The sequence below is a fragment of the Schistocerca piceifrons genome, chromosome 4 (assembly GCF_021461385.2).
Source record: "Schistocerca piceifrons isolate TAMUIC-IGC-003096 chromosome 4, iqSchPice1.1, whole genome shotgun sequence".
Lineage (NCBI taxonomy): Eukaryota > Metazoa > Arthropoda > Insecta > Orthoptera > Acrididae > Schistocerca > Schistocerca piceifrons.
Window position 1 is genome coordinate 571,672,805 of NC_060141.1, and position 14,275 is coordinate 571,687,079.

Genomic DNA, 14,275 nt, shown 5'->3' on the forward strand with positions numbered 1-14,275 from the left:
CGAAGGGAACTATTTTGAAGGGGACAATACTATTGTTCGAAAACAATAAAAACTTTAATAGATAAAAAGTCAGTCTCATTACTTTTCTCACACATCTCATATATTTACTCTCTCTGCTTTCGCAAGTACTGGTTGAGGTGGTTTTTTCCTTGATGTGGGTTGACTTCAAGTAATCTATATATTGTGAGATGCAAAGTCTTCGCTCGTTCTCCTGTAATAATAGTTACATTCTTTTCCAAATTTCCTGGTCAGCATCTTGTTTTCTCTTGTATTTCAGGTACTGCTATTAAGTGCCACGTATTTAACCACAGACTTTGTTTCCACTTGCAGTGGGGTGAGGGCTATAAGAGAGCGTCTGCATTTAAATAAACTCACTATGAAATCACAAAACACTGTCTCTATAATTCTTCTATATTCAAATAAGTTATAAACTCACAACAATTATTAATTAACAAAGCTTTTCAGACATTTCATACATGATGCTTCAATGCTTCGGCAAAACCAGAAGTCCGTAATTAACTCCAGACAGCATGGCATAGAGTCTATATAACAACATTCATTTTTCTTTTGTGCTTGGCCATTGTCATCAGGCCCCTTTCTTCTTTGGAGTCCACAGCACTCCCAAAGCATCACTGCAAAGTGCAAGCGACCCGTCACTGGCCAGTTCAAATTACACAGCCGTTGTTGCTTCCTGCGATGTGCCCACATTTTTCTATCTCATATCTGCACATAAATTCCATCATATCTGGGCACAGTAGATGCTTTTTACTCTACTGCTAATTAAGTCACGTTTTTCACACACACAGCTTTCATCGGTCTAGTAAAAGGAAAGTGAGACGTGTTGCTATGCTTTATAGCAATATGTACCACCATATGATGCACCTACAGGTATGGATGATGGATAATGGGACACTGGACGTTGTCCCCCCTCAAAACTTCTGGCTTTGTAACAGATTTCTTTGCAAAGGAAGCACATAAAGAGGTAAAGATAGGAGGCTGTGTCGCCTTTTATTCTTTTCTGGTTTCAGCACAGGGAATCTGCTTCATCAGTTATTTTCTGAATTTTGCATTCCTCTGAGAAAACTGGGTAGTCTCCGCCACAGCCTGCGTAGCTCTCAGGACAGTTAAATGCATATTGCTGGAGAGGGATATTCAGTTCCAGATTCGTGGGCTGCCTTTCCACACTTCATGCATCATGTCTAAAACTCACCATGTATGGCGAAATAGCTAGCATTTGTAGCAATCATAGGGTTAGGCAAGTAAGAACCTTAAGTCGGAGGAACCGTGCCATGGTGTGTTCCAGCAGTGTTTGAGAATTGAAGGGCACAATGAAGTTAGCAGTCTCCTCAATCACTCCATTAATTTTTCACATCCTTTGTTCCGCATCTACTATCCCCTGTGATGCTCATTCTTGTTTTGAGTTCTGAGATGTCTATGGCCGTAATATCATGAAATGTGACCACATCCTTGCCTGACCTGAGGCCATTGTGTAACTCAACAATTATGTCATAGTCACTTAATTTTTGTGACTTCCCAAGAGGTCCCACCTGCTTTGCCCTGATAGTCTCAACCAACATGGTACCATTTAAAATCCATTTAACGGACTTTAAGGTACCAGGAAGCCCTTCTTATGCTTTATGAATATGGAAAGGGGACACTTTCTCACACATCCCTCCTCCCTCTTGAGCACAACAAACAAATTCTGACTGAAGACTCCCTGAGCCCCATTAATAAATGCAATATTATTTTCATGAGGATTATGGTGATACACACATCACACTGGGAGTAAAGGTACCGAGTGGATTCGCCACGGTTTCCCAAAGCAGCTAGGAACATATAGGTCCACCAAGACAGACTCTCAATTGCACGGGTAAGCCTTATACAACTGAGATTGCCTGCTAATGACTCTTTCTCCACAACCGTCACACATCTCATCAGTGTGCAGCAGATCTAGAGATTGTGGGTCTTTTATAGAGGTTTCTACCATCCTCACGATCTGCGCAGATGAGGTAATATCCCCATTCCCCTTGACACACAACCACTGTGCCATATGGTGGTCACTGAAACATGCCCAGAGTTTATGGTTACAAAGAACTGGTGGCAATTTGCCAGGCCCAGCTCAGCAGAACTGGGTTCACCGAGCCCTTCCCCAGCAAGTGAATACTGAGCTCCCTGAGATACTTGCCAGCCATTTAGAAGGACTCAGGGGAAGTGTTGGTGTGTGTGTGTGTGTGTGTGTGTGTGTGTGTGTGTGTGTGTGTGTGTGTGTGTGTGAGGGGAGGGGGGGGAGGGCGGCTTGATGTGTGGCTTTTCAAGTGCCATGGGTGCATCAAGCAGTACCCTCGTGATTTTATATAAAAACTCATTGTTATGGAATGGTAGTACTACCTGAGGTAAAACAAGCTAAAAGCAACAATGGTGAAATTAGATGCTTAGAAAAAATTGTATCTTATAAAATATGACAATTCACATAAAGCAGATGTTGTGGAGTATCAGGCTGCTGGCTTCTTTGCAATACCATGTATTTTACTTACATTTATAAACAAATTACATCCACATCCATACTCCGCAAACCACCTGACAGTGTGTGGTGGAGGGAATTACTGCTGCAGCGTGAGATTGTATATAACAAAGATTATTTCTGTGTTTCAAAATATATACTCGTGTACTCTGGAAATGCATATAATCAGGACAGGGCTAGGAAGCTGTACTTATTTGTTACTTGGTTAATTATTCATTCATAGATCATTTCGACATGTCAGTCTAATAGAAAGAAAACATACAAAAAAGATAACTAATTCATATATACATGCACAGAATGTCTACTCTGATGATTATTTATATGTTGTGCATTTTTTGTTTGTTTGTTTGTACAAAAGTGCTAATGAATGAGGCACAAAATTACACTTTAACCAAAATTTCCAGCCATACATAATTAAACTAATTTGATGCTTTTTATACAATGAGTATCTTGTGCTCAGTCTACAGCCACATCAGAAAATTATTTCAGCCTCTATTAATATATTGTAATTGATTAATAGGAAATGATCTTACATTTTCTCTAGATTAATTCAAAACCCTCTTTATAGCATTATGAGAGCTGTCAAGTGTGTGTTTTCAGCACAATTTCACAAGTCTAAATACACAAATATTTTGAACCCTGCTTCACATATTGTCTTTGCCTCATTCTCTCATTATTGATGAATAAGTTCTCCAAGAAGTAAAAACTGAACAACCTGTACATTTAACATTTTCTGTATCTCAGCTGAAAGTCTGTCCATTAATGATTCTCACTATTTTTTGTTGCAACATGATAAAACTCTCTGTCAATATGGACGTCTATAGTGGACAGAAACGTCTTGCTGAAATCCTGGAATTTAACGAATGCAATGAAAGATTATTTACAAATGTGAGCCCAATGCCAAATATAGTGCCCTACAAATAGTGATTTGTTTTAGAAATTATCATTTCCCTCTCAGGACAAAACTATGGTACCAAAACCACATTCTGTGCAAAGACCCTTTGGCAGTCCAGAATGTTGATTGGTTCAGGATTTTATTCCAGCAGAGAAATTAGAAGTTAGAGAAGAAAGAAATTGTATAGTTTAACACCCCAAGACCATTAAAAGCATGAACACGGATAGGAGGAGAAAGGGGAAGGAAATCGGCCATGGCTTTGTTGTAGGAACAATTTCAGCATTCATCATATATTGTAACAGCTGAAAATCTACATAAGGGTGAATAGATGGGGATTACAATCCTGCTCCTTCCAAATACAGATCAAGTTCGATAACCAATGAGTTGCTACTCTTACGAACTAAACATTTCTTGAGCAAAATTAATTTCTGCAAAGGTTTACTATGAGTTGCTAGCAGTTAATGTGGCCAATAATTATCAATACTATTTCTGAAATACACATACATCTACCAATTAAATATTTTTGTCTATTTCAAAATACAAACTGTGAAAGTGGTGTAGTATAATGAGTACGCTATGGTAATTATCAAAATATCTGAACAAACATGACTAACAATGATAGGCTATCCTTAAGCTAGTGAACAATTGGAATTTTCTGCCAAGTAAAATTTGTACAATTCACAAAGCAGTGCAGCAACTACTTTTAGAAAGAAAATGCTTGTAATGTCTACTCTTGAAATGTAGTTGAGTGACTAGGCAGGTACGGTAGACAGAGTTTATTCACCAAATTTAAGACTGTAGATGGTAAAGAGTTCAGGTTGATGATACATTTGTTGACTTTCAGGAAACCTTCACTACAACTCCATATTGTTTAGCTTGTAAAACATGTTCCTTCAAAATAATGAAACAAGAATACTGCTGGATTGAAAATATCATATTAACAACCCAGAACACTGCTCTTAATAGGGAAGACACTATCAAACATTTATGTACTTCGCACCCATTTTATTACATTCAAAGTCCAATTACATTGTCAAAGAAACTTGTAATTTTACATCAAGGCAAGATCCTTTCTTATGAACACATCTTCAGGACTGTAGTAACATAAACAGTTTGCAACTTAATGAGGCACAAGCGAAATAAAATTTTGTACATAAATACAGAGAAAATAGACATATTGCTGAAAAATCACTTCAATATCTTGGTCAATTTTACTAAAGTATTAAATATTGCAGTTAAAGAGGCATAACAACATGTGGAATTTCATATCTGCATAAATAGCACAGAAGACAGGTACATATTTAAGACACATGAGTACATTAGTGAAAGGAGTTTAGTTTTGCCTAGGAATACTTTGATAACTATGAACTTTTGTTTACAGAGATTAATGTTTGGTATTTATTTTACATTATTTGGCAGTGCACAGTAGAAGATTTTGGCTCATAAACTTCACTGTCCTGATACTCAGATTTACTGTGTACATCCCTATGACAGTCATCCCTATCTCTTGTTTGATAACTGTGGCACTCACTGTACAACACTGAAAACTCTCTACGGCTCTTAATGAAGCCTATACTTTCAAATATAAATATAGATGGCATGGTCATGATTTTTAATTCCTTAAAAATACCTCTATATGATTTTCTGTAAGCAAAATCCTTTATTAATCTAATAGCTTTCTTTTGAAGTTTAAAAAGATTGCTTAACAAAAGAGGTATTTACTCAAAATTGTATGTCATATCTTAATAGACTGTGCATGTAGGCATGGCAAGCATTTAATACTGTTTCAGCATTGCAACAATCTTTAAGCATTCTTAATATGTTACACAATTTTCTAAATTTTTTGTTAAGCATTTCTATATGTTTTTCCCTAATTATATAAATTGATAAGACTCCTTACACAGATGGGGTAAACTTCCTTCGGCCGCTTGTCTCAGCAGAGACAGACGGTCAAACACATCGTGCAGGAATGCCCACTAAGGGCATATGAGGGTGACCCACAGGATTTCCTAATGGCGACCCAAGAGGCAATCTACTATATATTATCTAAGCTGGACGTTTGTTTGTGATTGCTCTTCTGTGAGTGTAAATTTACAATTGGTGGTGTCCTTATATACAAACTGTTATTTATTGTTCTGTTTACACATATGTGATTTTTTTTAAAAAATCATGTTGTTTCTGTAATTTTTACCGTGATGTTATGAGCCATACACTAAATAAATAAATATGTTTTTCCCATCTTAAATGTCCATCCACCTACAATTCTAAAATTTTATGTGATTCTGTTGCTGAATTTGGCTATTCCCTAATGTAAACTTTATGTTGGACCTATTTTTGTTCCTTATATGGCTGAAATTTATCCATACAGTTTTCTTGTCTTTAATAATTAGACAGTTATCTTTAAATCATTTTTCAGCCATTTTTACACTTTTACCCATGAATAGGTTGGTGTACGAGGGGGCCATCCTGGTACCCATGGCTGTGTTACACCGTCCGGGTTATCTGGATACTTCCCACTAACACCAACCTGTCAGAACTCCGGAGATGGGAACTTGCCCTTCAGTATAGCCTCTCTTCTCGTTATCCGCCAGGCCTCAACCTCCGCTAATTTCAAGTTGCCGCTGCTCATACCTCACCTGTCTTTCAACAACATCTTTGACTCTGCACTTCCGCCTCGACTGACATCTCTGCCCAAACTCTTTGCCTTTACATATGTCTGCTTGTGTCTGCGTATGTGCGGATGGCTATGTGTACCTGTCCTTTTTTCCCCCTAAGGTAAGCCTTTCCGCTCCCGGGATTGGAATGACTCCTTACCCTTTCCCTTAAAACCCACATCCTTTCGTCTTTCCCTCTCCTTCCCTCTTTCCTGATGAAGCAACCGTTGGTTGCGAAAGCTTGAATTTCGTATGTATGTTTGTGTTTGTTTGTGTGTCTATCGACCTGCCAGCACTTTCATTTGGTAAGTCACATAATCTTTGTTTTTAGATATATTTTTCCCACGTGAAATGTTTCCCTCTATTATATTCATATCATTAATTTGAACCCAACAATTACGTTTGTTATTGCCACTGTTGCATTTTGAAATCTTTTCTGTCGTCTTATTTTCCCTTTCTGTTTTTGCCAGTAGTTTCACTTTGTATTCACCTTCTCCTTTTTACCGTAATCTACTATACAATTTTATCCCGCCTATATATACTCAATAATATGTAGCCCACTTCATTTCCAAACCATAACCAAAAAATTTTTTTTCCGCTTTCAACACTACCGCTGCTATAAAATCCACCGTTTCTAGTTCACAAACAGTTCCTTTCACCTTTTAAACAACCATTTCGGCTAGTTCTAATAACTTTCGCTTTATTTCCATTTCCGTTTTTCCCACATCACTGATCATTTTTAGCCGCTTCCCACAGGTTTTAACGTCATTATTTCTTCGTCAGACAATTGGTAGCCTCATTTTCATAATCTGCCCCCACAAAACCACTCCTTTTAATACATTTACACGCAGTTTTTTCGAAATTTTTCCGAATTTCTCCACCCTTTAATGTGTTTTGGCGGCAACACAACCACCTAACCTTTGTGCACATCGTTGTCTACCAACCCAAGTTCACCACAGGATCAACATAGCCCAGCTTTTACCAACACCTTTTCGCCTTTTTTCACACTAGATCTCCAGTTGCTTTCTAGTTCACCTTTATCTCTCCCCATATATTTTTTTTTTATTTTCATTTTCATTTCAGCCTCATGTTACACTTTCCACCTTCTAATACCGTGTCACCCTCACAATACCCCCACAAAGAGCCCATTAAGTTTTATTTACATTCCCTCCACAAACATGCCTTCGCCCTAGCCAGATTATGCTCCCATATTTTATTTTCTCAGGCTTGTCTGACATTTGGCATTACCCCCAAAGGCCTCACACTTAAAGTTCCCATCTCTGGCTGCAACCTTTCTTTCCATCAGTCCCTATACCAGTTCCAAACTGAACAATCCATTGCCCTCACCCACCTAATCCTTCACCTACACATCAACTCAGCCAATGAACACACCCGTCGACTCCTATCCTTAATAAAAGTCCTCAATCTTTCCTCTCCCACATCCACACCTGCTGTTCAGAGCATCCTCCTAGAGGCCAACCGCAAATTAGAACAGCATGCCACCCTCCACCTCAAAAAACTATCCAATCTCCTGGTTTCCCACCTCTGGAAAGGCAACTCACTCACCCTTCACAACCTTTCCAGCAAACCTCAACCTCCTCTCATTGCACACAAACCCAGTCTCTCCCATCTACTCAATCTCCCACTTCCAGCTCCACTCCCTCCAAAACCTCAAAATTCCAATCAACACAATCTGGAACCACAACACCCTAATTCAGTAGTTAACCTTTCCTCCAAACCTCTCTCCCAATCCGAAACCTCTGTCCTATCCAAAGGTCTCACCTTCAGCCCCACTCCCAGATTCAACCAAACAGCCCTTGTCAAAGATTTACTATCCTACACTCATACTCCCTGCTGGAAATATCATTTTGCCATGAAGAAAAATGATCCTAATCCTACTCCTAATGATCCAACTCCCCAAGACGCTATCCAAATTGAACCCTGTCTGGAACAGTTCCATCCTCCGTCACAGCGGGACCCACCTCCTCTTCCTCAAAATCACCCTCTCCAAACCTTCCAGGAATTTCTGACTTCCAGCCTTGCCTCTCAATCCTTCTTAAAAAACCTTAATCCTACTCCCAACATCACCACTGCTGAAGCCCAGGCTATCTGTGATCTTAAGGCTGACCGATCCATCGTCATTCTTTCGGCGGACAAGGGTTCCATGACCGTGGTACTTGTTCGTCGGGAGTAATTGGCTGAGGGACTGCGTCAGCTTTCAGACAACACCACATACAAAGTTTACCAAGGTAATCCCATTCCTTATGTCCAGGCGGAGCTTCAAGGAATCCTCAGAACCTTAGGCCCCCTACAAAACCTTTCACCTGACTCCATCAACCTCTTGACACCACCGACACCCCGCACCCCTACCTTCTACCTTCTTCCTAAAATTCACAAACCCAATCATCCCGGCCGCCCCATTGTAGCTGGTTACCAAGCCCCCACAGAATGTATCTCTGCCTACGTAGATCAACACCTTCAACCCATTACATGCAGTCTCCCATCCTTCATCAAAGACACCAACCACTTTCTCGAACGCCTGGAATCCTTACCCAATCTGTTACCCCCAGAAACCATTCTTGTAACCATTGATGCCACTTCCTTATATACAAATATTCCACATGTCCAGGGCCTCGCTGCGATGGAGCACTTCCTTTCACGCCGATCACGTGCCACCCTACGTAAAACCCCTTTCCTCATTACCTTAGCCAGCTTCATCCTGACCCACAACTTCTTCACTTTTGAAGGCCACACATACCAACAATTAAAGGGAACAGCCATGGGTACCAGGATGGCCCCCTCGTACGCCAACCTATTCATGGGACGCTTAGAGGAAGCCTTCTTGGTTACCCAGACCTGCCAACCCAAAGTTTGGTACAGTTTTATTGATGACATCTTCATGATCTGGACTCACAGTGAAGAAGAACTCCAGAATTTCCTCTCCAACCTCAACTCCGTTGGTTCCATCAGATTCACCTTGTCCTACTCCAAATCCCATGCCACTTTCCTTGACGTTGACCTCCATCTGTCCAATGGCCAGCTTCACACGTCCGTCCACATCAAACCAAGCAACAGTACCTCCATTATGACAGCTGCCACCCATTCCACATCAAACGGTCCCTTCCCTACAGCCTAGGTCTTCGTGGCAAACGAATCTGCTCCAGTCCGGAATCCCTGAACCATTACACCAACAAACTGAAAGAAGCTTTCGCATCCCGCAACTACCCTCCCGTCCTGGTACAGAAGCAAATAACCAGAGCCACTTCCTCATCCCCTCAAACCCAGAACCTCCCACAGAAGATCCACAAAAGTGCCCCACTTGTGACAGGATACTTTCCGGGACTGGATCAGACTCTGAATGTGGCTCTCCAGCAGGGATACGACTTCCTCAAATCCTGCCCTGAAATGAGATCCATCCTTCATGAAATCCTCCCCACTCCACCAAGAGTGTCTTTCTGCCGTCCACCTAACCTTTGTAACCTCTTAGTTCATCCCTTTGAAATCCCCAAACCACCTACCCTACCCACTGGCTCCTACCCTCGTAACCGCCCCCGGTGTAAAACCTGTCCCATGCACCCTCCCACCACCACCTACTCCAGTCCTGTAACCCGGAAGGTGTACACGATCAAAGGCAGAGCCACATGTGAAAGCACCCACGTGATTTACCAACTGACCTGCCTAGACTGTGAAGCTTTCTATGTGGGAATGACCAGCAACAAACTGTCCATTCACACGAATGGACACAGGCAGACGGTGTTTGCTGGTGATGAGGATCACCCTGTGGCTAAACATGCCTTGGTGCACGGCCAGCACATCTTGGCACAGAGTTACACCGTCCGGGTTATCTGAATACTTCCCACTAACACCAACCTGTCAGAACTCCGGAGATGGGAACTTGCCCTTCAGTATATCCTCTCTTCTCGTTATCCGCCAGGCCTCAACCTCTGCTAATTTCAAGTTGCCGCCACTCAGACCTCACCTGTCTTTCAACATCTTTGCCTCTGTACTTCCGCCTCGACTGACATCTCTGCCCAAACTCTTTGGGTTTACAAATGTGTGTGTGTGTGTGTGTGTGTGTGTGTGTGTGTGTGTCCTGTCCTCGTTCCCCCCTAAGGTAAGTCTTTCCGCTCCCGGGATTGGAATGACTCGTTACCCTCTCCCTTAAAACCCACATCCTTTCGTCTTTCCCACTCCTGCCCTCTTTCCTGATGAAGCAACCGTTGGTTGCAAAAGCTTGAATTTCGTGTGTATGTTTGTGTGTCTATCAACCTGCCAGCGCTTTCATTTGGTAAGTCACATCATCTTTGTGTGTGTCTATATATATAAAAACAAAGATGATGTGACTTACCATACGAAAGTGCTGGCAGGTCGACAGAAACACAAACAGACACATACATACACACAAAATTCTAGCTTTCGCAACCAATGGTTGCTTCATCAGGAAAGAGGGAAGGAGAGGGAAAGACGAAAGGATGTGGGTTTCAAGGGAGAGGGTAAGGAGTCATTCCAATCCCGGGAGCGGAAAGACTTACCTTAGGGGGAAAAAAGGACAGGCACACACTCGCACGCGCGCGCGCGCGCCCACACACACACACACACACACACACACACACACACACACACACACATTTGTAAAGGCCAAATGTCTGCCTGCGCCCGTGCACGTGCGGGCTGAAATAATTTTCTGATGTGGCTGTAGACTGAGCACAAGATACTCATTGTATAAAAAGCGTCAAATTAGTTTAATTATGTATGGCTGGAAATTTTGGTTTAAGTGTCATTTTGTTCCTCATTCATTAGCACTTTTGTACAAACAAACAAACAAAAAATGCACAACATATAAATAATCATCAGAGTAGACATTCTGTGCATGTATATATGAATTAGTTATCTTTTTTGTATGTTTTCTTTCTATTAGACTGACATGTCGAAATGATCTATGAATGAATAATTAACCAAGTAACAAATAATACAGCTTCCTAGCCCTGTCCTGATTATATGCATTTCCAGAGTACACGAGTATATATTTTGAAACACAGAAATAATCTTTGCTATATACAATCTCACGCTGCAGCAGTAATTCCCTCCATCACACACTGTCAGGTGGCTTGCGGAGTAGTGTCTGCCTGTATAATCATTAATAACTTCCCACATTAATTTCATTTTGTTGTTTCTCTTTCTGATTTAGGGATCACTGTGCTTCTTTTTTGCCACAACTACAGCTTCCCTGTACTTTTTCCTATAGTACTTCAAGTGTGGTTTCAAGGTAGTATTTTGCTTTTCACATTTATATAGCATTCAAAGACTTTCTGATGACTATTTGATTTCACTTGTAATCCATATATTTGATTTTTTGTTAATTTTCAGAGGAAATGAAATATTATAGCAGTCTATATAATTAGACAAGAACATACTGCATTTTATATCTACAGAACCATTGGTTTCTGTATCCCAGTTTCCATTTTTAAAACATGATATTAAAGACCCTAATGCTGTCATCATTAATTAATCTTCTCTCAATGTAGTTCTCAGTTATATTTCTTATGAGATTTTTTTAAAATTAATTTAAATGCTTGATGATCAGAGAAAACTGTATCCAATACCTCAGCTTTACTGGTACATATTGATTTATCAGTGAATATTTGATCAATACTAGTTTCATTTCTGCTGGTGTATCTGGTGGCATCCTCTGCATTTACATTCATAGACTATGTTTTTAGCAGATTAACATGTTTCTGCCCCTTTGTGCAGCTGTTCTCGAAATTAACATTGAAACTTCCAGTATAATTTTGTATTTTGATTGACTATTTAAATAGTTTAGAAGGTTTTCCAAATCATCAGATAACAGTTTCAAATGAAAGTAGTGTCAAGTGTACCTCAAGTAAATATATCTGGTTAGTTGCTAAATATAGCTCCAATATCAATTGACTATTAAGGTGTGTGTCTACTAGAACGTAAACTTCCACACATCACTTTCAGAAGCCACACCTGCAAATTCTTTGGCTTGTCAACATCCTCAGCAAGTTGAGTTCCACAAGTTTTTTCAACTTCCAGAAGTAGCTTGTGTAAATTAGTGGAAACAGTTTCTTGCATCTCGCTGCAAATACTTGCCAATTTTGCCAGTTGCGGGAAGTTGTTCTCAAACTTGCACAAGTCTTGTTTGTCAATACTGGTACAAAAATGTCTGTGTGAAAAAGGAGAATGTACTAAGACAGACGGGCCACAGCTAATATAGCACTGGAACCCATGAACATGTATAATTGGCCACAGTCAACTGAAGAAATGCAAAATTAGTGTATTGATTACTTTGTTTCAACAGAAAGGGAAGTAGAATGGCAATACAGATGTCTTTAAATTTTAGCAGATTTTTAGTGTTTACATAAATGATTTACATTATAACAAAAGTAAAAATACTGTTCACAGAAATCAAAGAGTAATTAAAAGGGGGCCTCTTGGCAAGGTACTTGCCATATTTTTGCATCCGGTTTTCAAATATTTGATTGTAAAATAGACAAGAGATATTTAACAATTGCATATAACATACTCAGAAATTTTCTTCAGCATGTGATGACAGCAGCCATTTGTGATTTAGTAGCTACTGAAATTGGTGAGGAGTGGGACCAGAGCCCTTCAAAACATGTAATACATCAGTTCCTTTAATATGGGGACAAAAGTTCAAGCAACTTTCTCTTAACAAGCTTCAGTTCTTCTCACAAGTCTTGAATCCTTCATTATTCATCTGCATTATCTGAACTTTATCTTCATTCTAGTGATGTGACCAAGAAGATGGACAAGACGTCTGCCAGGATTTGTTTGCTTCATAGTTCCTATATCCTGGCGATATAAAGTGGGTGAACGAATTTGAATGGCAGTTCTTTTCTGATTCCAGTATCTGAATTTATTTACACTCTTATATTTACCACGACTTGATGTACCGATTGATTTAAAGCTAATAGTCGCCAGTAGTTGAACAGTGTAGTACGTCATACCAACACCATGAGGCTGATTATTTCGTTTTACCGCCACGCAACGTTTATGCTACACATTATCAATAAAACTTACCTTCTTTTGTAATATATGATACTGCTTCACATCTCTTACATAATAATCGTACTTTCCTTACAGCCCTAAACATTGTGAACTACATTACAGAACACAACACAAGACCATAGCAGACGCACAAAGCGTTTGTTTGCCGAAATATTATTGAAATATCTTTGACCAGAGTTAATTTTTCCCACCAGAGTTCAGTGTATACCACCCCGCTGGAGCGAGGCCGAAAAAAAAAAAAATAATAATAATAATAATAATAATACAGGGTCATAGCGGGAATGACTAATAGCATGCTACCCCAAATGAAAAAAAAATAAAAACGTAGGTCAGAAAACAAGTTGATACATATGTTCCGCTGAATTGAAGGAATTTCTTGTACCAAGCAAACGAAGTTTTATACTTCCACGTAATAAATCATTATTGACCACAGTATTTCGCGTTTCATCTAAGGGCTCAACGACAGCAAGAAGCTCCTGAAACATAAAAAAGTTTCGAAACTCGTACATTACTTTTGTATGTTTTGGATCTCAGTACCAACTTCTCGCAAAAACACTGTGGCTTTTCAAGTGCAGCTCATTTAGTTACCCACTCATCTATAATGAACGTTGATCTCTAATTATTTCTTCAACTTTTGCAAACTTTGTATCAGTAGCTTGACTGCAACAAACACAATGGCACAAATAATGTCTATTTGCCTTGGCAAGTGACTCCATGAAAAGCGCGTAATGCCTATAGGGTGCTTGTACATACAAGCTGCCTGATGCAATAGATAGGGCCAGCATTTGATTGACAAATTTTAAGAGTACCCTGATATTTAGCTTTATGTAAAATGGAAATGTCGTGTGGCTAGGGCCTCCCGTCGGGTAGACCGTTCGCCTGGTGCAGGTCTTTCGATTTGACGCCACTTTGGCGACCTGCTTTATGTGGGCATTACGGGTGCACATCCTGCAAAGTGTGCATTTGGAATGCGGAAAAATAATTGCTTAAATACCACTGTGAGATCTGTAATTAATGCAATCTTGTATTCCCAGTCCCTACACGGGAGATCCAAGGGGGAGCAGAGGAGAGTGTATTGTACAGCTAGGTTTGTCAATATTGGTTCTCCAGGTTGTGTATGTAGTCTTTCGTGGGACAGTTGATGTCTGTGCACAA

The 14,275-nt window shown here is 40.0% G+C and overlaps 1 protein-coding gene across 1 annotated transcript in view; it reads right to left on the reverse strand.

Moving 5' to 3' along the window:
• LOC124795062 (28S ribosomal protein S27, mitochondrial) overlaps nucleotides 1-13,283 on the reverse strand; it is a 61,225-nt gene extending 47,942 nt beyond the window's left edge. Inside the window, exon 1 of the mRNA XM_047258865.1 lies at nucleotides 13,133-13,283. Coding sequence (XP_047114821.1) covers nucleotides 13,133-13,205 — 73 coding nt within the window. The 5' untranslated portion in view covers nucleotides 13,206-13,283. The remainder of the gene's footprint in view (nucleotides 1-13,132) is intronic.
• Nucleotides 13,284-14,275: the final 992 nt, after the last annotated feature.